At 39.7% G+C, this 22,580-nt stretch overlaps 1 protein-coding gene across 5 annotated transcripts in view; it reads left to right on the top strand.

Annotated features, from left to right (window-relative positions):
* FBN1 (fibrillin 1) overlaps window positions 1-22,580 on the top strand; it is a 147,007-nt gene that overhangs the window by 60,188 nt on the left and 64,239 nt on the right. For all 5 annotated transcript variants that reach the window (XR_005702942.2, XR_005702941.2, XM_040076977.1 and 2 more), the window contains 8 exons: window positions 2,957-3,115; window positions 5,962-6,120; window positions 7,434-7,574; window positions 8,351-8,470; window positions 11,421-11,546; window positions 13,670-13,792; window positions 21,201-21,323; window positions 22,209-22,361. Coding sequence is in view for 3 of the 5 variants with exons in the window: in XM_040076977.1 (XP_039932911.1) it covers window positions 2,957-3,115; window positions 5,962-6,120; window positions 7,434-7,574; window positions 8,351-8,470; window positions 11,421-11,546; window positions 13,670-13,792; window positions 21,201-21,323; window positions 22,209-22,361 (1,104 nt within the window). In the remaining 2 variants the exon portion in view is untranslated. The remainder of the gene's footprint in view (window positions 1-2,956; window positions 3,116-5,961; window positions 6,121-7,433; window positions 7,575-8,350; window positions 8,471-11,420; window positions 11,547-13,669; window positions 13,793-21,200; window positions 21,324-22,208; window positions 22,362-22,580) is intronic.

The following is a 22,580-nucleotide window of genomic DNA, read 5'->3' as shown; positions in this document are numbered from 1 at the left end:
CCTGTGTTTAGTACCTTGGTAGGACATAATTTTGGAAAAAAATTGGAAAGAATCCCAAACTTCATGGAGATCAGTAACAAACAATACTAACTTTCCCAAGAGATCTGGAAGTAGTTTGTGTTCTGGTTAATTTTGAATGGTGCCCTTCAATTTCTGCAGGTTGTAAGAAATAAACTGCTTCCATCATCAAGAATAACTTTTCTGTAGATTTGATCCATACTGTATACTTAAAATGCCAGTGAGAATTGCCTTTATTGCTTCAGCTTAATAGCTTCTAAATTGCTATGGAACAGCATTGATTACTGCCTGTACTTAATATTTGTGAGCAAGATATACCTTTCTGTAACAAAAATTTTCAAGAGATGCACAACTTGCATTTGATTTTTACTTTTTATGCTCACCACTCAGTCAGGACTGCCCAACATTCACACTTACGTCATATTCCTGCAGTTTCTCAGCATTTTTACCCCTTGCATTTGTAGGCTGAAGTAATTAATCTAAAGAAATGGAGTTTTAAATGACGACAAGGTATGGTAAATAATATGCCAGACTATGAGCCATCATTGAGATTTTGGCTTTGTGTTCAAGGCGAAATGTGCTAAATGAGAAGCATTATCAATTGTCTGCAGATATTTTGGATTCTTGTCTAATATGCAGACTCATACTTGCCATATTCACAGGGACAGAGCCCAGATCTGTGTTAGTGCTGGGCAAAACATTTAATCTTGATTTAATTACAAAATGCCTTTCCTAAGTGAAAAGTGTTAGCTGGACGTGTCTGTTCTGTTAGAGAGGAGGAAATGCTTCTGAGAAATGTATCCCTTAGGGGATTCAAACTCAGCAGTACTGGGGCCAAATATCCAAAGGATGTACCAGGAGCTCCGTTACTACAAACCTGCAAAATAAGAACAGACAAAGCAAAAATGTTATCTCCTAGAGCTGAAGAGCAGAAACAAGAGCAGGGCATTTCATCCCAAGTGCATGAAGAGTGCAGTGAAGAAAGTTGCTAGCCCATACTTCCAAGTGGCATAAAATTGTTTGGTCTGTGTTACTTTTTGATGGCCTTTTTTTTACATTTTTTCTTTGTGAGAGACATGTTTTTATAGAAATTTATTCTCCTGGTGATTTTTTGCCTTTTCAGAAGACTATAATTTTTAATAAAAACAATAAATACTAAAAACTGAAACAGATAAAAGTTATTCCCTGCTCTTCATGTCCTGGTTGGTATGTTTTTACCATTTAGAACAGAAAAGGAAAGTGGGGGGGAAAAGCAAAAATAATAACTTCTGATTAGGAATATGGGAAGATTTGGTATTTTTCTCATAAACTTACTGGTTTTTTTCTGAAAATGGAGTGGCTTCTGGATGCACTCTTATACCTGTAGGTAAATAAAGCTGCTTGCTATGTGCTTATCTCTTCATGGCACATCATGTACTTGCACAGATCCCATGTAGATTCCTTTTCCACTTTCCATTACTGCTCTTAAATGTTTCAAAACTTGGTACTGACCAAAATGGAGAAAGATTAATTACAAAAGATGATGATCAGGTCTGTTAGATTACTTCCTTCTTCCCATACACCCCACCATCACAACAAGAAACTGAAAATCTCTCCAGGTGTACTGGAGAGCAGTTTCAACTCCAAGGAGTTCTGTGTGATTTTTAAGAGGGTAGATGAAAGAGTAAATATGTGTGGCAGTTTAGCTGGGCACCAAGAGAATATGGAGAACCAGTAGTAGAACTGAAAACTGATTTTTTGTTCTCTGTTTCAAATTTCCATCATATGATAGTATGTATGATCTAAAAAAAGTTTGGAAATAAAGGCCAACTGATTCTTTTAGCTGTACTGTCAGTAATATCCATGTTTAGGGTTCCAGATAATAAAAGGCAGAACTGTCACAGACTTTCACAACTATATGCCAATTTCATCAAAATAGTAAGAAACTCCCCTGCTTTTTTTATATCCACTTCTGTATCTAGTAAATTCTGGAAAGCACTGGTACTAGACAGACAAATCCACCATGCCCTGGTGGATGCCCTGGATAGTTGAGGTACTGTTTCTTTAGGGAATGATGTCTGCTGTTTTAAGACTAGATCTGCAACTTTTTCCACTACATTTTGACAGCAAGTATTTGTATATTTTAGAAACAAACTTGGTCTGGTTTATCATGCAGTGTCAAATCACATTACAGCTTATATTGAGTTTGACGTGATGTGACATATTGTGAAACAATTCCTCAAAGCTTCAGATGGTATTACAAGATTATGTTTTATGATTTTTTTTAATCCCATCCACATTTTCTTGTCCTTCTCTAAGCTGTGCTATGTGTAACAACATTGCACAGAGCTGAGTATATAAAACATGGGTACAGGACATTCTTTTTACAACACATGCTTACCCTTTTCGGACAGGAAGCCAACAGATCTCCATAAACAACATTGTGATTGCACCAGTTTAAACTGTGTTGCTCTTTCTTGCCTGCAAGCCTATATCTTGTCAAATCACCACATACTTCGGCTGGGGAAGCCATGACTAATGGAAAATGAACTAACGCTTTGTGAGCTGCAATGCTGTGAATTTATTGCTGTGTGTCAGTGCTTTCAAATCAAGACTTAATTAATCTGGTAGTATCTTTAACAGAGATGACCCTGCAATTTTTCTTTAGGGCTATGGAAGCATGCGTTGTTATATACTGAATATATGTTTTTACTGCATTTTTGCCTCCACTAATGCATTGCCACTCTGTATTTCTCTTCAGCTTTCTCACGTGTTACACCTGAGTCCAAAACAGCCCAGATATTTTCTAGATTTTTTGGTTTTCTGATTCTTATAGTGTTGCAAGCGCTATGTCATTGATAACGCAGATCACTCCAGAAAAAAGGGCACCTTTCCCTTTTGTGAAAGCCACGCTCCTCATTGAACTGACGGTCACCCATCCATTTCCTTCTCTTGGCAGACGTGCGCCCTGGATTCTGTTTCTCCACGCTGAGCAACGGGCGCTGTGGCAATCAGCTGCCGCAGCCGCTCTCCAAGATGCAGTGCTGCTGCGACAGCGGCCGCTGCTGGGCTTCTGCTCCCGCCAGCGCTCCAGAAATGTGCCCCATCAGATCCACAGGTATGAACCCACCTGAGCCCTCATCAGCGAGGCTGAACACCGAATTAGCAGAGGTTTCTGGTTTTTGTTATTTTAGCCGTAATGTGTTCATTAGAGTTACACAGAATGGTCGAGGCTGAAGGGCAGCTTGGCAGATCGTTTAGTCCAACTCGCCTGCTCAATCGTAGCCTCCTATGGAGGAGTGCTCAGGACCCCCAGGAGGCCAAGGCGACAGAAAGAATTATTTGTTTTTAATTAGTGTTTTGTAGCCAAGTTATTCTGACCTTACCTGCTCCAGATTTGTTTTCAACATCCTCTTCAAGATCGAGTTATTTTCTCTAGACCCTTCTAATACATCGCTATTCCGTCTGCATTTTCATTCTCGTTGGGAAACTGGGATTTCCTTTCTCAGGACAAGCTTTCTGAGGTGGCATGTATTTCCTGAAATTTGACACATCTCTCTGCTACCAAAATGTGCTCCTTGTGTATTGAGATCCTCAGATAATGTATCACTTGAATTGAGAGAAGATGATGAGCAGACTGTTATACTAAGTATGAGGGAGTGTAGGGAAGATGATTTTGAGATTGTTTAAGACTGGAGACCTAATAAAATGCTTTTGAAAAGGAGAGCACAAGAAATTTAAGAATTTATGGGAGGAGGTTAAGTGAAGTGCAGAGTTTATGGAGGAATGGGTTTGTAACGCTATAGCAGTGTAGCCGAAGAAATTGTCAGAGCTCATATATGGGAGTTTTTATTATTATTATCTTCAATCCTTTGGGTGAAACTTCATAATACTGGAGCAGAATTATACAATCAGAGCTGTTGGAAGACCTTCTGTTTCTGTCACTGTCTTTATTAATAATATTTAAACATGTTAAAAGTTCAAAACTGGCTAGAATAATGCTAAAAACATAGTGCACTCTACTGATAACCATCTGAGCTAGGAGGACAAGGAGAAATTTTTCAGTCTTAACATAGTTCTTGCTTTCTTCAAATACTTTCTAATTATTCATATCTAACTGGTGAATAAACTGGGTGGAAAAGTAAAGTAATTTGGCCAAAGCTGCAGACTGAGATGTCATGGAGAAGGAGCAAGAACCCAGGACTTCCTGACTCATAAATCCATGCAAGGTCTTCCAGGTCATGGTTATATGCCACTTCTTTTTTGCTTTTGCTTCTGACCTGAGATATAAGTTGAGACTATAAATTACTCTTTTTAAAAAATGCTTTGAAATTCTTTAAAAAGCTTTACATGCATTTAAGGTATTGCTGTCATTATTTAATCAAGTTCAGTTATTCCTTACTCAGTGTATCCTGAGAAAACAAGATGAGGAATTTAGAGCTGTCAGTGGCCCAAAGCCTCCTTAAGTCTGAAATGGAAATTTATTGCAATATAAAGGGGAGCGCTAGCTGCATAATGTAACTGAGTAGTTGCATTTTAAATGTGGGCAGCAGACCCTGTTGCCACTACAAAATAGTAGCTACAGAATTGCTAAAAATTACACATAGAAATGAAAGTTGCTATAAAAGAGGCTTGCACTGTATGTTTTTATAACACGGCGGGAATTGTTTATGTGGAGCAACAGGGTTTACCATTGACACAATTTAAAGACTAAAAGGAACAAGAGAGGGAAATGCAGTGACACATGAAACAAACAGATCACCCAACAGCAGTCAATAAATGCAAACATCATAATCAGAAAAAGCAGAACTTTAGGCTATGATGTTTATTTAACAAATCCTCTGTGATTCAGGAAGAGCTTTTAATGTGTTTTACAGGTGAAAGCAGATATGATGAAAGTGTTGAAGGCTGAAATATCCAGCTTAGTTCTCCCAACTTTTATTTTTCTGTTCTCATTTTTCATATTGTTTCAGGAATTCATTAATCTCTAGATTTTGTTTTTCCCCATTATATAATTCCTCTTCCCTGTTGTTCCACGGACTTTAAATTTTGAAGTTCAAAGATACTGGCTGCACAAATAATTACTTGTGTGCACACAAACTTTGAACATGAATTGGGTCAGCTGGAATGTGGTGTTTAATTGCGATACTCTGTGTGCATTTTTTGGATCTCAAGTTCCAAACCCACACTCCAAAGACAAAAGAGTCGCAGGCAAGAGGAAAAGAGGGGCAGTAGGACAGATGCCACTAATAAACAATAGCAGAATGGAACGCACTCAGCATAGATTGTGCTTACAGCAAAATAGATAATTTTCCCATCATCTGGAAAAGGATGAATTTGTGTGGATCTGACTTGGTTTCTCTTTGGCTACAGTGCTTAGACTGCACCTTATTTGGTTTCTGCTTTTATTGGCAAACGTAATTTTCACAGGGAAATAGTGTTAGTGTATTCATTCTCTAATTGGTTTTGCCTCGTTGCTTATATTTGTATTTCTTTGTTTTAGGAGGTTAACTTTTAAGAAACCCATTTGAAACTGGGCTTTTTTCCCTGTTCAGTATTTTTCTAACTCTGTGGCAAACTTTCTATTAAATTAACTTGGGATCAAATCCAGAAGTCCTTCTTTAGGTAAACTTCACACTGAGTTCACCAAAGATTTTTGCTTGAAAGAAGACTAAGTAGATTAGGATCAGGTCCCTGCCTCACTGTTCAATTTCACGTCCAGAATGTCAGTTCTGTTACCTTTTTACTGGCAGTCTTCTGACAAGTAGTGTTGAGATTCTGTGGATTAATGACTCAATTCAGAGAACAAAGCTTGTTAGTGTGAAGAAAACATATACGCTCTCATTTTCCAAATTATTTAGGGTTTGCTATTGCTAATCTGAAACACTGCAGAAGGGGGGAGAGTTGGATTAAATGGAACAGGCTGCAAGAGTCTAAAACAGCATTCATGTTTTCATGTTTCAGACGAGTATCGTAAATTGTGCACAGTAGCTGCTATGCTGCCAGCAAGACCTGACCTTCCTCCGGCCCGTCCTGACATCATCCCTCCACCACTCATTCCTGGGGTTTACCCTCCTCCACATCCAGAAATCATCTATCCGTCTCGGGCTCCACCAGTTCACCGTAAGAGAGAAAGAAATAACCTCTCCTTGCACCGTGTGCATTTAGCTTCTTTAAAATGCATTTCTCAGGAGCAGTGTGCTCCCTTCAGATGCGGGTGTCTTTGCCTTACTTTATGTAGACATGGAGGCTCTGGATATCCTTGTAATCAGAGCCTGCCTACCTTATGGCAAGATACCTATCTCATTAGGAGTGTTTTCCCTGAAGATAGGTTTCAAAAACTACATTCTCCTTGTCTGTACTGTGGCTCATGTGTTGTACAGACGCATTGCTGTTATTTTAAGGCTGTTGTGAGCTTTGCTGCATGTCAGCACTGCTGAGTATGAATAGCTCTTTGACTAGGTTGTGAAAGATATTTACATTAAAGAGCTTGTCTGAGGGAAAGCAACTTCTTTCGGGTTGTTTTCCTCACTTGCACTTGGCCCGGTAGGAAATGTACTGATCAAAACACTGCTCTGCTGGACACTGAGACTGACCCAGGGCTCAGAAAGAACTATTTTAGTGATACACATGGATGGGTTATTTTTCCCTAAAATAAGAAGGAGGCCAGTGCAGACTACCAATATAGAGCAACATACCAATATAATATAGTCCTTTTTCTGTCTTTGCTCAGAGAATTTCCTACATGCCTGTGTCATCTGGAATAGGCATGTGCCACCTGAAATCATTTGGCATAGCCACATACTCTTTTGCAAGTAAACATAAGCTGATTTTCCCCAAGCTCTGTGCAGATGCAAGCAGTCTCTGCTTGCACTGGCACCAGCTGAAACTATTTAGTCTTGGTTCAGCACCAAGCTGAGCTAATAAGCCTAAGAGGCAAAGTATTTTAGCTCAGGCTGACACTGCACTGACGTAGCTGCACAGCTTCTGGTCAGCTGGTAGCAGGGACAGAGCCAGCTCATGCCTGCCTGCCAAAGACAGTATAGGCATATTCCCAGGGTTATCCCTGCCCTCCTCACTGCTATCTGGGAAAGCAAAAATAATGAACCAGTCTGCCTGCTCTTGGCTACTCCAGGCTTTTAGTAGAGTCCCTGCAGTGCCACACACCCACTTTACCTCTAGGAATGAGCAGACATGGTCATCTCTGGCAGGACGAAAGATGAAAATACAACCAGCCTTGCCTCAGTGAAAATTTCTGTGGTTCTTAGCTGGTTTCAGACAAATCTCTAAGTCAAAGTGCTGTTTTCTCTCTCCCATGTCACATTACAGTGGAGGGTAAATGTTGATTTTTAATGGAAAATCATGCTCAAGTTGTAGGTTATCAGAAGCTGTTATGATGAACTATTAAAATATTTTTCCAACTGTTGTTATTTCAGCGATCTTGCCTGTGAACTTAACGGACTATTGCCAAACATTCCGACATCTCTGCCGTAATGGACGTTGTATTCCCACTCCTGGGAGCTACCGCTGCGAGTGCAACAAAGGATTCCAACTGCATGGTAGAGAGGAATGCCTTGGTATGTGGTTTTCTGCTGTAAATCACAGAGGGGAATTTCATTTTAGAGAAAAAAACATTCTTCTCCACACAATGTAATAACTAAGTTTTTAAATAGAAGAGCCCCACCTCCAAAAAAAACAACACCCCAGTAAAGAGACATCGAAGAACTGATTGATTTCAATGACAAACTTATTTTTAAAACACTTTTGTCTTTAAAACAGTATTTAACAAATCATGTAACAAAATTATACAGAAGAAATGATTTCTTATTTTGCAAACCTCTGACTATAATGTGTTTATTTGTTATTGAAAAGGATCTCTTTAAAATGCTACCAGCTTTTTCACTATGCAATGACCTATTGTTAAAAAAAAATCCTAAACTTAGGCTTAGTAATATTTACAATTCCTCTTTAAGCTCATGAGTAGCGTCTTGTTGGGCTCTTGAGACCTTTAAGTTTGGAACTTAGCAAGAGCTCAGCGTTAGAAACAAGGATTAACAATTTCTTGCAGGCAAGATTTTGGTTCTGTCAAAATCTTCAGTGGAGCTGGGAATGTGGAGATGTGGGATTGAGGCCTCTACCTCTCACACATGCAATATCTTACTGAAAATTAATTTTTCCCAGCTCCTCTTTATCTTAAAACATGGGATCTTTTTTTGGGATCTCAGTGATGTCCCCTTTCCTTACGGTTTGAAGGGCAATTATTTCTCCAAGTACAAAATGATAAAATACCCCTGCAGGCAAAAATAACTTTCAGCCAGTGTGGTAATAAAATTGTATTGTCTTTGTACCACAGATATTGATGAATGTGAAAGGAACCCATGCATTGGTGGGGACTGTGTGAACACCCAAGGGTCCTACATCTGCCAGTGTCGTATTGGGTATCAGAGCACGGCGACCAGGACGGAGTGCCGAGGTAACGGGCACACAGCCACGTCTGCTATTGTCTACATATCAGCAGGGAGAGCAGTTTTCAAGCAAGATTTAACAGATGGGTCAAATATGAGAGTTGAAAAAAAAAAAAAAAATTCATATAGGGCAGTAAAACTGACTGACCTGTAGGAGCTGGCGGTTCACAGACTGGGTTAGGAGAAAAGGTCAGAGTTTTGTCACTCTTAGATTGGGGTAGGGATTCAATTATAAAGGTGGATTGATGCAGTCCTTTATAATTAAGGCATAATGAGAGATTTCTGGCAGAAGAATAAATGATTGCTTTGATATTCTAAGAAATGAAGCATTTGAATGAAACAGGATGTTTGAATGCTCAGATTCACAGCTTGTCTTCATATTTTGCTTCCTGCACTGAGTGCAGGGTGCAGTGCACGTACTCAGTCTGAAGCAGAAAGTTTCTAAAAAGCCAGAAGAAAGTTACCTATCCTAGTGTGCATATCTTGCCTTCTTTTTGTGAATCAGAAAGGTGCTTGTGCTACAGAGGCTTGCTCTCCAGTCCAGGAGGTCAAGCAGAGCCAGCACCACAGCTGCATGTTGCTGGGGAGTATTTGACCTAATTGCTGCCAAGCAGCCGTGTTGTGGAAGCATCTTTCTGCTTCAGCTGACTGGTGGTGAGGGAGTGCTGAAGGGGAGTCTCAGCCGTGATGAATTTACTCATGAGTCATTTTTGTCACACGCTTTTAATTTGACTGATTCATTACACAAACACATGGTTGTCAGAAGCCCAGTAGCTTAATGGCATTTAAGTGTGGTCACTTAGCAGTTCCTTTGCAGTCTATGGGAGCTGTGCTTGCTTGACAGCCAGAGCAGAAAATGCTACGATGTGCAGAATCTTGGTTTTCTAAAGGATTTTTTAGGACCAGTGTAGGGGGAAGAAAAAGGTTGGAGGGGTGCATTTGGCAAAATGTACATATAGCACTGGTGCCTGCCAAAATCAGCATTTGCTGTAGAATTACTTCGCATGACTACTTTGGATGTTGAGATTTTATTTTTTTGCATGCACAAATGTGTCTGTGCTGATGTGCTTTTGGAAATGTATTCCTTACATCTGCTCATGAGAAACGAAGTCTCCATAATGACCAGATGTTTATCTATTCCTTGTTCTGAGGTTCCAGGGGAGGGTTTTTTCTGCATGATGACTCTGGTGACTAAACGTTGCAGTCTGTATTGCAAGCTACTGATTCATGCGTTCTTAGGATCCCTTAGAATTCTAGTAGGAGCTTGGCTGATTTAATATCTTAATTGGAGACATAGGTGAATAAAGTCACATTGTGATTAATGATCTGAACAAAAAATGATTCTCAATTGCAGAAGAGAGGATATGCAATGGACTTCAAAAAAAGGTGAAATTTTATCATGATTAGCTATGAATGTGTGCTTTAATAGCTACGTGCTTACTGTAATCTGCTCAACATTTATGATGAGAGGAGGTCAGGTCTTACAGGGAGGTGACAGCAATTTTGGATCTTTCATTGAGAGAGGGGACTTTGATTTTTGCAAGTTTCTCTGAGGAGAAAAAAACGGTGATATTATTTCATTTGAAAATTAGAAATGTCAGACTACTGGTGGGACTCTGATCAGCAGTGTATATGTAAAGAACAATAGGATTCAGTATTACTTTTCAACACATTTAAATGGCATCGGGTGCATAAACATACAAACAAAACCTAATGCACTCTAAAAATTAAAAGCCCTTGAGATGCAGGCATTTCTGCCTGTCCTAAGGAGGAAAGCTGGTAGTGTGGCTGAAGCCAGACACAGGTGCAATCAAGGGCTGGAAAAGTGGGGTGAAAAAGGACTGAGCAGAGAGGAAACTCACATTTATACATTGCTGCTTGATGATGCTGGTTTATCAAATGAGGTTTATCAAGCCTGTACACTTCTGGGGGAGGGCTGCAAGCTGCTGCTGCAGTGAGAGGTCGCTGAGTGGCTCGTTCTTCTGTTGGCCTGGTTGCTTGCTTGCAAAACAGTGATTGTCAGGGATTTTTTAGACTCTTCACTGAAGTACCACACTGCTGAGAAGGCAAGTATGAGTTCACAATTTTGAGATGCATCAGCTCCCCCAGCCTAAGTGTCCAGAGAGCAGGGGCACTTGGGAGAACACCCTGTGGTCCCCTTCTTCCTGAGGTGCAGCAATGCATTTCCACAGGCAGGGCTTGGGGAAGGGCACCCCAGGGTATTTGGGAAACGTGGGTGCATGATAGACAGGTCTGCAGGGGCTGGTTGTGATCTCTGTGAGCAGAGTCCCCTGTGTGCAGGAATCTCTGGGAGATGGTCCAGGCCTTGATGGAGAATACTGAGCAATCTGAAAAATGTCTAGACAGTCTGTCTCAGCATCTCCTCTCCCTCCTTTGGAGGAGAGGGAGAGCTGCCAGCCTCGTGTGATATCACTCTTCAGGTCCTCCAAAGCACTTGCCAAGCACCTCCTGCAGAGACAGGGGAATGAGGATCTGATGTTTCAAATACATAGTAAGCAGGAGAAATTATTCTGAGGTGGGAAAGTCTTAAACTTTTCTGTTATTTTACAAAGCAGCAGCGAAAGACAAGCTTTCCCCCATCTTTCCTTTAGTAGTTAGGTACTGTTAATCCAAAGTTCAGTAAAAATATTTTGATGATGAGCAAAAATGAAAAAAAAACACCCCAAACAAAATACCACCAAAAATTGCAATTCTTGTTTGAGAAAGCTGCAGGGTAATATTCACTGAAATTCTTTCACAGCAACTTGAAATTTCAAGCTGACAGACATTTTCCTCCCCCATAATGTTCCGTTACGGAAATAAAAATAAATCATTTTTCAGGTGAATACAGTTTCCACGTAGGCTTAAAAACCTAGGGGGAGGGCAAATGGGAAAATTCCTCTTGAGTATGAAAAAGAATCCCCCAAAATGTTATTTTTCTTTCTGGTTGACTTTCAGATATCGATGAATGCTTACAGAATGGTCGTATCTGTAATAATGGACGATGCATAAATACAGATGGCAGTTTTCACTGTGTGTGTAATGCTGGCTTTCAAGTGGCAGTTGATGGGAAAAACTGTGAAGGTAAGGCTTTTCTGAAGTTATTCCATATCAGTAATTACAGTTGCAAGAGGTTATTCACATCAATGAAAAAGAAAAGGACCCCTGGTGGGGGAAAGGGAAGGAACAAGGAGTCAGATATCCAAATACCTTTTGCTGTATCTGGGAGGGCAAGTAAAATGTCTTTTGCAGCCAATTCTGGAGTCTTGGCTTGGCAATCCTCAATGGGATGTCTGTCCAGCAGGAGAAATAGCACATACCACTATCACAAAACGCAGTTTCTTTGATGGGAGTGGTACATTTTAAAACACAGCACAAGTCACATGCTGCCTGATTTTACTGTGTGTTTAACAGCATGCTTTATGGGATCTTACTGGGTGACTAGCAATGTGGTTTATGTAGATGCAGGCTGGTCTGACCTATAAAAATAGCTTTAACAAAAATTTGTAAACATAATTGATGTGTTCCTACCTCCCAGACCTTTAGTAAAGGGGAAAAAAAGAAGAATGTTCTTTATCATGCTTCCCAAGGCCCTTGGGAGGGTTCCCAATGATCTATTCGTACGTTAAAAGAATTTCAAGCACTGTTCTTAGAAACATTTTTGGCAGAATATTATCTCAGTGATTCAGCTCAAAGACTCAATGCCAAAATTCCTGGTTGGGATAGATACACGATTTTTTTTAAAAAAATCATAAATTATTTTTGTCTGACTTAGCCTGTAAGTAAAAAGAAAACACACTATGTCTAGAAGTGTAATTTCTGTCCAAGACAGCTGCAATATTAAGGAAAATAGCACGATTCTGAATATATTGTAATGTCATTATGATCCAGTGATTTTATGTGCTAGTAGTGATTCTGTTAATCCTTGGTAGAGACAGACATTTTAAGACTCTGTTTTTCCTGACTCTTTTTTAGATACAGTTTAGCACCATAAGCTGCTTTTAAAATACGTTATTATGAAAGTACATTGACTAAATATATTTGGAAATTAGACTATTCAGGAAAAAACTCCCTATTCTGATTTCTTCCTTTCCCACCAAATACCATGTGCTAATAGTAATAAAAACCAGGACATCGGCAGTCTGGTAAAACATTTTTAATTCCATTGCATGTGCTGCCAGAATGTCTGTTGCATCCACTTATGAAACAGTTTCATCTCTGGCATTGTAATGCATAGAGCTGTATGCACACACACTAATCAGTAAAGACCATGGCATTGTGCCATACCTTAATGTAACTCTCTGTAGTTCTTTAGATGAAACTGGTAAATAACACTGATTTTTTTTGGATGTAACATCCGAAACTGATCTCATCTGCGCCAGGACGAAATAAAGACTGAGAGAATATAAAAGCTTACTCAAATCAAGCGCAGAATACTCTGTGCTTGCCTTTTTTTTCTCCCCTTTCCTGTTTTGTGAGTAACTGCAGGGTTCAGAATAACATTGCCTGAGACCTCCACCTTTTCCTATTTGAATCCTCCATGATATCATGTTAGGTCAGAGGATGAATAATGCTTTTATGAAGCTATGATTAGTAAGTACCCTTCCGTATGGCCTGTCATGCTGAATGCAGGAAAGGAGCAGGTTTTATTTTAAATGGAAGTTGAGGATGACAATGCCCACAGAATTCATGCTTGAGCACAGTGCTGGGAATTCTCCCATACCGTAAATTTTAGACTTGTCCGCTGGAGGTTGCAAATGTTTTCGCTCCAAACCCAAATGTTCACTCCTGTCCCTTCAGGTCTTCTTAGTAAGATAAAATTGTATTTATATTCCGAACAGAAGGCTGCTTCTAACCTAGCTTCTATTTAGATTAAGATTGCAAACCCTCTTTAATTACATCCTTTCCCACTTCTTGATGGCTTTTACCAACTGGAAGTTCTTAAGCTGTCCGGTTTCTCATCTTTTTTTTGTTCTCTTTGCTTTTTTTGGATTTATTCCTTTTTGTGTTAATGATTCATTATGAATAAATGGAGTCACTGCTTTGACACATCCTCTAGGACAGTGCAGTATGTCCCATCATATGTTTCTGATTATCATTATAGCTCTGACAACTAAGAGAAAAATTAAGGTTTATCTTTTGGATATAACCAGTATGTTCTTATGCTTAAACTTTCTGAGCATTATGTCTGTCATGCCCATTTTCAGATATGGATGAATGCAGCATCAGGAACATTTGCCTCAATGGGATGTGCATCAATGAGGATGGCAGTTTTAAATGCATTTGCAAACCAGGGTTCCAATTGGCATCCGATGGACGCTATTGCACAGGTAAGCACAATAAATTATGGGTTCCCAAAACTTGTGAGTCCTGTCTCTCTGGGTAGCTTCAAGAATAACCTTATTCCTTTACAGTGATTTTTGGGAACGCTGGGCAGAATTCTCAGCAATATACTTTTTTAATCAGCTGGAGTTATTTGTCATTGTGAAAGACAGTACTCAGTCTTCTCCACATTGTTGAGCAACCACCCCAACCAGCCAGTGGGAAATATGCTTTGAAGAAGGGCTGCATGAACTGACCTACTTAAGCTCCAGGGGTTTTTTTTGCCTATGGTGTCTTGTGCAGATTGATTCCAGTATATCTCACATTTTGTGTTTGGCCTTTGAAAGTATTCTACCTTTGGCCACCCAAACATCCTGGCTTGTTGCCTTTTTTGGGCTTTTCTCCCATTCCTATCTGGGTGCTCCTGGTCAATACAGCATCTCTGAGGAGTGCCCAGCGCTCGGTATGACCGAGATGCAGACATGAGCACTACAGCGAGATTGTCTTTTCCATTTGCTGCACTAGCTCATCAATAGCCCCTGTGGGAGACACTGCAGCCTTCTGGTTGCTAGTTATGTTGTTAGAGTTTTCTTCTGTCCCATCAGGAAATGGAAATTTGTTCTATATAAATCTTCATTGTTTAACAGGTTTTACAGGCACAAAGCAGAGGTCAAAGAATAAACAAGTGGTGGGCCAAATTACTTATGGTTTTTCTTTTGAAAAATTAAAAATCTTTTAACTTTCTGAATCAAGGCAGAAGAAGTGTTTTGTTACATTTCAGCAATTTTTAAACAGATGTTTCATCTTGTGGACCAATAGCAAAAGTAAATATTTGAATAATTTGGTTTTGGAGAGTTAGGTCATGAAAGGTGAATTAGTTTGGATCCTTTTGCTTATTAAACACTGTACCAGTCTAAAACAGACTTTAGATCAAAATCAGGGCCATAAATCATGTAAAATATCTGAAACTTCTCTTGAATTTGATACCTCTTGCACTACGTATGCAGGACAGTGCTACCCAGCCTTCAGGTGAGGGAATAAGGTAAATCTAAAGAGATGATCCCATTCTGGCTTTGTCAAAGGGTTGCTTGGGTTGGGATGTTCTTTATTTTCACAAATGAACTATTGTGCATTAGCACACAAGTGTCTCCTTAGCCTAGCAGCTGCTGGCTGTGTTGGCTGCAGCCTTCAGGCACTTAGAGCAATGGCATTTATTTCAATTCTTACCTGTTTTCCATGTGGGATGTCTGTGCATTGCCAAAGCTTCTTTTCCACCTGGTCTGTGTGGGATGTTAGTGAGACTTCAATGCCAGTCAGGTCATGGCACACCAGCCAGCTGTGTTCCCAGAGATCACTGGCTGCTCTCTGTGTCATTAACAGGGATGCAACTCATGGATGCAAGCTCAGCCGAGCCCAAATGCTCCTCTTGATTTTTGCCTTGAGCATACATTTTTTTTCTTTTAAATCTTTTTAAAATTACATCAGTCTGTGCCCTGAAATGCCGTCCCAGAAGATGGCCAACTCTATCTGACTACTTAAAACACTAAGATGTTCAGCCTCTGTTCGGTGCCTTCTGGCTAGGAGTGTGGATACAGTCAAAAAGGGGTTTCTGGCCCTAGAGACAAGTTACTTCTCTGCATCAAAGGAGAAATATTTGAAAAATATCCAAAATTGCAGAGAACTCAACTGATTCCTACTGAAAGTTGGAACAAATCTTATAGTAAAAAGAAGCATTTCTCCCACTGCTTTTCAGCACTTACAGTAAGCCTTGTTCTTTATGAATGAGCATGCTAACATTTATTACATGTTAAAGTTGTTATTGGGTCAAAATCAAACCAGATTTTGAAACCTGGACATCCAAATTGCACTTTTTACCCTCTTCATATTTGTCTTCTTTCTTCCATTTGCCCAAAGCATCATGAAACAATTCCCAGATCTCCAGTATTTAGAGGAGCACAGTTCTTTCCAGCCATGTTACTAAATTTTTAGAAGTTTGATCTTTAATAATGTCTCCTGAATGTTTTAATGTTTGTCCTTATTGAGTCCTTTCTGTACATGCCAAATGTGCGAAGTAAATAACTTGTGTCCTACAGAACTGCAAGTCTTTGAAACACTCATTGTTGATACTGCATATCCTGAATTTGTTTGTCAAGTGCATGCATTAAAATCTTGCACAAGCTAAACTCTGGAAGATAAGAAATCCTGTTCACTTCTGGTGAGCAACAGAAAACACTCTGGGAAATATTCTGCTAATGGAGATGTAAAAACCAGGTTATATAATTGGAGAACAAATTGTATGGCTGGCATGTGGTCGCCCCGTGCGTGAGGCAGTGGTTGGTTTGCAGGATGCATGGGCAGCACGTGATCAGAGAGTTTGTTCAGTGCATTTGTTGTCCAGATAAAATAATTTTGCTTGCAGCTGATAATGCCTCTTTTGGGTGTCATGGACAGGAGTTGTAGTTTATGTTTGTCTGTGTGCCAGGCCACTGTCTCTTGGCAGAATTCAGATGCTTTCCGTGCAGTGTTGGCAGATTTTGTGACACAGATTTTTCTTCTCTTTGCCTCTGGACAAGCTGTTGCGGAGGTGTTGTTTACTTGCCTTTAACACCAACAAACTCGTGTGCTGTAGCCTTGTTTTTGGTGCAGGTGATGTTTTTTATTGATGGATTTGGCTGTGCAGTGAAGAACAGTTGCTGCATGGCAAGAGGATCATGGATAGAAATATGCAATAAATCAAATAGGTGGCAGGAATTTCATAAATGGATATATGCAATGACTCAGGCAGGTGGTTCCACTCAACAGGGTGGACTTTGTGCAACTGTATTAGCTTTGGGGATTTTTATGCAAGAAGAAATTAGTATGATTAGTGATTCTGAATATGTTGTTTATATCATAATGTTAATACATAGAGTTTTATAAAGGGATTTATAAAGATAATAATTTGAAGTTACTTATATGCATTCCTTTGGTTGTTTGTAGGTTGTTCATGTTACCATTGATTATTTAGCTACTTGTCATCAAGAAATGTATAATTTTAAAAAACTTTTCCAACGGCTATTGATAGAGATTTGCTTGAAGGATATTTTAGGGAAACCCTCCCTGTTAGGGTCTAGGATCTGGCCACGCCCTAGTCCTGGCTGGTCAGGAAGTATGCCAACAGACCTAGGTGTTTCTGCACTAAAAATGTAGTCAACTCACTTTGACTTGCTGATTTAGTCTTGTAAAAGCTGGGCCCCCTTTTTGAGGTAAACTTGGAAACCTTTCCTGGGAAAGGTCCTTCAGGTTTTCACTGTGGAATGGGGCTCTCCAGTGATTGCAGACTCTGGGTGATGATAAAGTTTTAGGCAGTTAATGAAGTATTACCTTGTTTACTTTTGCTTAGTGTGCACTTATTGTTTTATTAGATGTACGGTTTTACTGTTCGTAGTCAGAGAAGTGCATGTTATCAAAAAATAAAAAAGGGGGAATATGGCTCCTCAAGAACATTTAGATAATGCAGTATTTACACTAAATTTTTTGAATGCAGATCATAAATTCTGATCCCTGGCAGAGCGATACTGCTCTGAAGATTTGTGCGTGGAACCAATTTCCAAAATTTTTATTTAGGGATCCACCGTTGGGTGTGCAATGGCAAACCCAGCTGATTTACTGACCTGGGGGAGAAGGTATGCATGTGTTCTATCACCAGCAGGTCTGAAGAGGTGGCCTGCTCATCTGGAGAAACATTGATTACCTCCGAGACAAAGCCCAGTGAGAGTGAAAATGACCTAATCCCCACCCAGCCCTGGTGGCCAAAGCAGGAGCAGGGTAGGGCTGCCAGGAGCAAGCCTGTGCCTGAAAGCTTGCAGAGGCAGCCTGCCAATAGAGGCCTTGTGTCGCACTGCACTCACCATCATATTGTCGTGTTCCTGCTGACCTTCCTCAGCTATTCCCTGCTCCATGCTTACAGAAGGACATTCAGTAACATCAAAGTCAGCATTTCCAGCTAATGGACTCCGCCCTGCCTGAACAGCACGGCCCCCAAGCTCTGGTCATGTGAACTTTGGAACAGTAGCCATTTATTTCCAAATGCAGGAAAAGCAACTCTCTTCCTGGGGATGTTGGACGCACCTTTTTGTTTTCCTATGCCGTGGGTCTCTTTGTCAGTGGCATAGTTATCTTTAGTGTGTTTTTTATTGATTAAGCAGAGAAGGGGGAGATATGGGAGATAAGAAATCCTGTTCACTCTGGGAGCAATAGAAAGCACTCTGGGGAAGGTTCAGTTAACAGAGAGGTAAAAAACAGGTCATATAACCAGAGAAGGGGTTGCACGGCTGGCGTGTGGTCACCTCGTGCATGGGGCAGCGATTGGTTGGCGAGACACGAGGACGCCACGTGATCAGAGAGCTGCCTGGGTAAAAGGCGGTGTGAACAGGCACACCGCAGTGGCAGGCAGCCGGTGTGTGCCTGTTTTGGTGACGTTTAGGGAATAAAAAGGCCTGGTTTGTTGCAGTAAGTGATCTTTGGACCAAGCGAGAAGGAGGTCCGTGTATCTTTGTTCCCCATTGTGTCACGGAGACACACAAAGCAGTCACATGCAGACAAGAGATTTCACAAGGCAGAGGTCCTTCCGAACTAGCTCCCAGCTAAGAGAGCGGAGAGAAGAAAAACCCCTTTGTTTATTTTTTACTTTTTATACATTTGTGGGTCTAGCAGAAGATTGGCTTTTTGAGGTTTCTACCCCTCAGCCTCAGTGGCCAGACCAATTGTCAGTTACAGTTGTTTTCAGGTTAGAAATATGCAAACAAAGGACAGAGAACGAAAACCAAAGGATTTGTTTATGTTACATCTGTGGGAAAGGTAGAAAACTGCTCTTAATATTGTACAATAACTAAAAAGATCTGACTCCATTTAAGAAAATCAAAAGGCTCAGAAAAACCAGGGTAACACCGTTGCTATGAAACTCTAAGGTGATGGTTGGATGTGCAGGAAGTGAATGCACAAACTTCCAGTTCTGCAGCAAATTTGTTTCCTGCCTGAGCAACTTCGGTAGGGAGTTGAACATGTGTTTTAGCTAGACTAGGGGGTCAGCAAAGGAATGGAAGAGTGCAACTCATTGCTTCTGTGACTGTCTCGTTTGATGCATTCTAAGCTGAGTTTTCAGCTGTTAAGAAGGCTTCTAACCCAAAGATGGGGATAATGTAATTAACACTTAGTTCCATAAAATTGGAATTTAAGTATAAGTACAGGGCATATGCTTGGCTGTCTGGTAAAAAATTCCACTTAGACTTTCTGAAATAACATGCCAAAAAAGAATGTTACACCATAGTCTTGTATATTCCCTGGAATACAAGACATGCTAAATTTATTCACCGTTAGCTTCTTTCAATGATGATTTCCTTGATTTTTCAGAAACACTTATATCAGGCATGCAGAATTTTGAGACATTATTTCTGTTCCACATATAGTTTCATCTTTAGATTAAACAGAAATTCCCCAAAATAAAAGCCATTGCAAGGCAATTGAAAATGGTAGTTTAGTAGTCTGAGTAAATTTTTCCATCTTAAAATTAGAGGACATTGTGTACCCAGCTAGCATACTAAGCAAGCTAAGCAGAAAAGGCAAAACTCATTGAACATGGAGAATTAATCCATTAGTTAGTTTTCCAGAACCAGGCTGAGTGTATTTTAAGTTGTCCAAATGGTAACTTTTACCACAGAAGACAGCAGAGCATTCTCAAGGTTAGAAATCTGGACTTTATTCCTGTGGGCGAAGCTGATTTACTCTGTGAAATCTCAGGCCTGGTAAAAGCAGAGGCTTTTTACCCATCTTTACAGAAACCAGGTTTTCAGCTAACTTGCACCATTTTAAGTGACCCACTTTACCTTTAAAAATTCTGGTATTTACAACACATTCGTAAATCAGTACAAAAGAAAATAGATGGCACATTTCACCCTTTACTAGCTTACAAAATCTTTTTTGAAAAATGAACTACAGGAAATGGGAAAGAAGTAATTTTTCTTTTCCATTTCTATAAATAACCATAAAAAGGGAAAGCTTTTTTTTTTTTTTTTTTTTTTTTTTTTTTTGCTTGTAGGAGAATCTATCATTGGAGTTCAGTGTTGTTTACCAAAATAACAGTCTACACCATTAAATAGCATGGGCTTATTTTGAATCCTATCTCCATTTTTACCTGCACTGAGTAAGGTCTAAATTTAAAGTCTGAAAAACATTTAAGATGTGTCTGAAACAGACCAAAAGATTGCAGGATGAAGTAAAAATTATTTGAGCCCATGTACTTAAATATAGCTTTTATTTTAAAATGCAGTTTGAAAAAGGAATCTTGGATCATACAAGCCATTTTTTATGCCAAACAACACAAACTAAGTAAAACACAGAGGTGTTTCACTCTCAATTTGCCCTTTTAAGGTCAGAAAAAAGGAAATTGTCACACACACTATCTCTTGTATATAGTATGGAGAATTGTTATGAAGTAATTATTTTATAAAGGTTATACATACTTCCAAACAATATTTATAACACTCCTTTTCTTTATCATTTCCAAAATGATAATATACTCTCTGCATCTAGAGAATGATCTTACTATCAGCAGGATACACAGCCTATATAGTTTTTTTGCTAATTTAACATCTCTTTGTGATAGTTTATTATGAAGTTTCATTCCTGTATTTCACTGCTATGGGCCTTTTTGTCCAATGTGCCATTGTTGGGCAAAGATGGTGGCTTGTGCTGGGCAGTTGCTCAGGGCTGAAATCATTAACAAATTCCTTTCAAGGCTGGAGTGCAGTCTGTTCATTGCAAGTTTATAAAATAGGCTGTAATGAGCATCTGATAGGAAAACCCAATTGTCATGCACATCACCAGAGAGACGGGGACTGTGGGCAGGGGCTGACTGGGGAGATTCGGATGTGCAGCAGGAGGAAAGGAAATTCTTTGGTGGCCCTGTGAAGGCATCTTGTGGGGAGGTGGAAGATTCATTTTGCTATTTGGACTGATTTCTTAGAGCATGAACTGTTAATACGGAAAGGGAATGCCCTGTTCTATACTACACAAGTCCTTTGTCTTAGCAGCCACAGTTTCCTCCTTCCTCCAATTATGATTTTGCCTGAGTGACCCCTAAATCGGAATATGTACCTCTTGGGAACAAGTTAGGAAAATGTAGTCCATTTTATTCTCCAAGGAGAGCAAAATCATTTTGTTCTGTTTATTCCTCTTGAATTTGGCATTTTCTTATTCTATTTCAAGGAATAAAATCATCATTATTCCTAACAAAATCTTTACTTGAACTACTTTCCGTTTACCTAGATATTTTTCTATAGGATATATTGAAAATAAGCTGCACAAATGAAGGTTTCAGCCAGGCATTGAACACTTTGTAGTTTAACTTCTAATAAAGCTCATTCTGTTCTCCAACAGACATCAATGAGTGTGAGACAGATGGAATATGCATGAACGGGCGCTGTGTGAACACTGATGGCTCTTTCAGATGTGAATGCTTCCCTGGCCTTGCGGTAGGACTGGATGGACGTGTCTGTGTTGGTAAGACAAACTTAATGGAGTCACAGTTAACTAAGGTTAAGATATTAGTGCTAGACTAATGGACAGATCAAGTTTGAATGTAGAATTTACCATTTTTTCATGGAATGGTGGGTAGTAGTTATAGGTGGGTACTAATAGCTCTGGAATGTTTACTATAATAGCCCATTTTGCTCTGTATTCATTTCCTTTTTATTTAAAGTGAAAAAAAGTGTGGGTCAAATCACAAGGTCAGATAGACTATACAGCGTAGAGGTGACTAGTGCTGCGTCAGTTCTGAGTAGGTGAGAATTTGCCCTGTTTCTGTCGATGTAAAATTCTTCATTTGACACAAAGCTTAAAGATGTAATTGCTCTGTCACCTCTTTTTAATGAGGGATACACCCAATTTTCTGTCCATTTCTGTACAAGCCCAGTGTTTGATTATAAAATACTAATATGCCTGAAAGCCATTTATGGGCCAGTTCTTAAAGAAAGGGAAAAATCACCCCTAGACTTGAAAATGTAAACATATGAAGTCTTATGTACTGGAATAGCATTAATGACTTTTCCTTGGGTTTTTTACAAGCAAAGACTTTGTCCATTTTCCTCACAGCTTCTCAAGGTTAGGAACTGATTGTTTGCTTAGTGGTTCACCAGTGCATGTTAATTCATTAAATGCAGTGTCTATTTGTATGCCTTAACTCTTGGGAGAGCGAGGAAGAAGAATTTCCTGTCCCAAGAAGGGGGGGTGTATAGGTGTCTGGAAAGCAGAGAAAAATAGTGAAATATACTTTGTTTTGACAGCTATTTGATGGTGTTTATGACACCCGAGCTACATTTAATACTTGTTATAATTTATGGCAGGATAGTTGGCTATGGCAGGATTAAGAGAGATTTCTTCCCTCAGATACACATATGCGGAGCACATGCTATGGTGGCTACAAGCGAGGACAATGTGTGAGACCATTAACGGGTGCAGTTACGAAGTCAGAATGCTGCTGTGCCAGCACTGACTATGCCTTTGGAGAGCCTTGCCAGCCCTGCCCAGCACAAAACTCAGGTATGGCACGTTCACTGGTAAACCTTCTAATTTATGAATTGTTGATAAGCCATTTTTAGAAAAGTAGAAGAAAGTTTTATATTAACATTGCAACTTAAATCAGGAGGTTACGTTGCTATATAATATGTTACATATTTTGAGCAATCTTTTATTTTTTATATGTTGTAAGAATACAGGGTATAATTTTTTAAAGGAACAGGAAGTTACAATATCTGGCCC

Source organism: Hirundo rustica, chromosome 13, assembly GCF_015227805.2.
Source record: "Hirundo rustica isolate bHirRus1 chromosome 13, bHirRus1.pri.v3, whole genome shotgun sequence".
NCBI lineage: Eukaryota > Metazoa > Chordata > Aves > Passeriformes > Hirundinidae > Hirundo > Hirundo rustica.
Note: the sequence above shows the minus strand (reverse complement) of the source record. Positions and strands in the feature narration are given on the sequence as shown.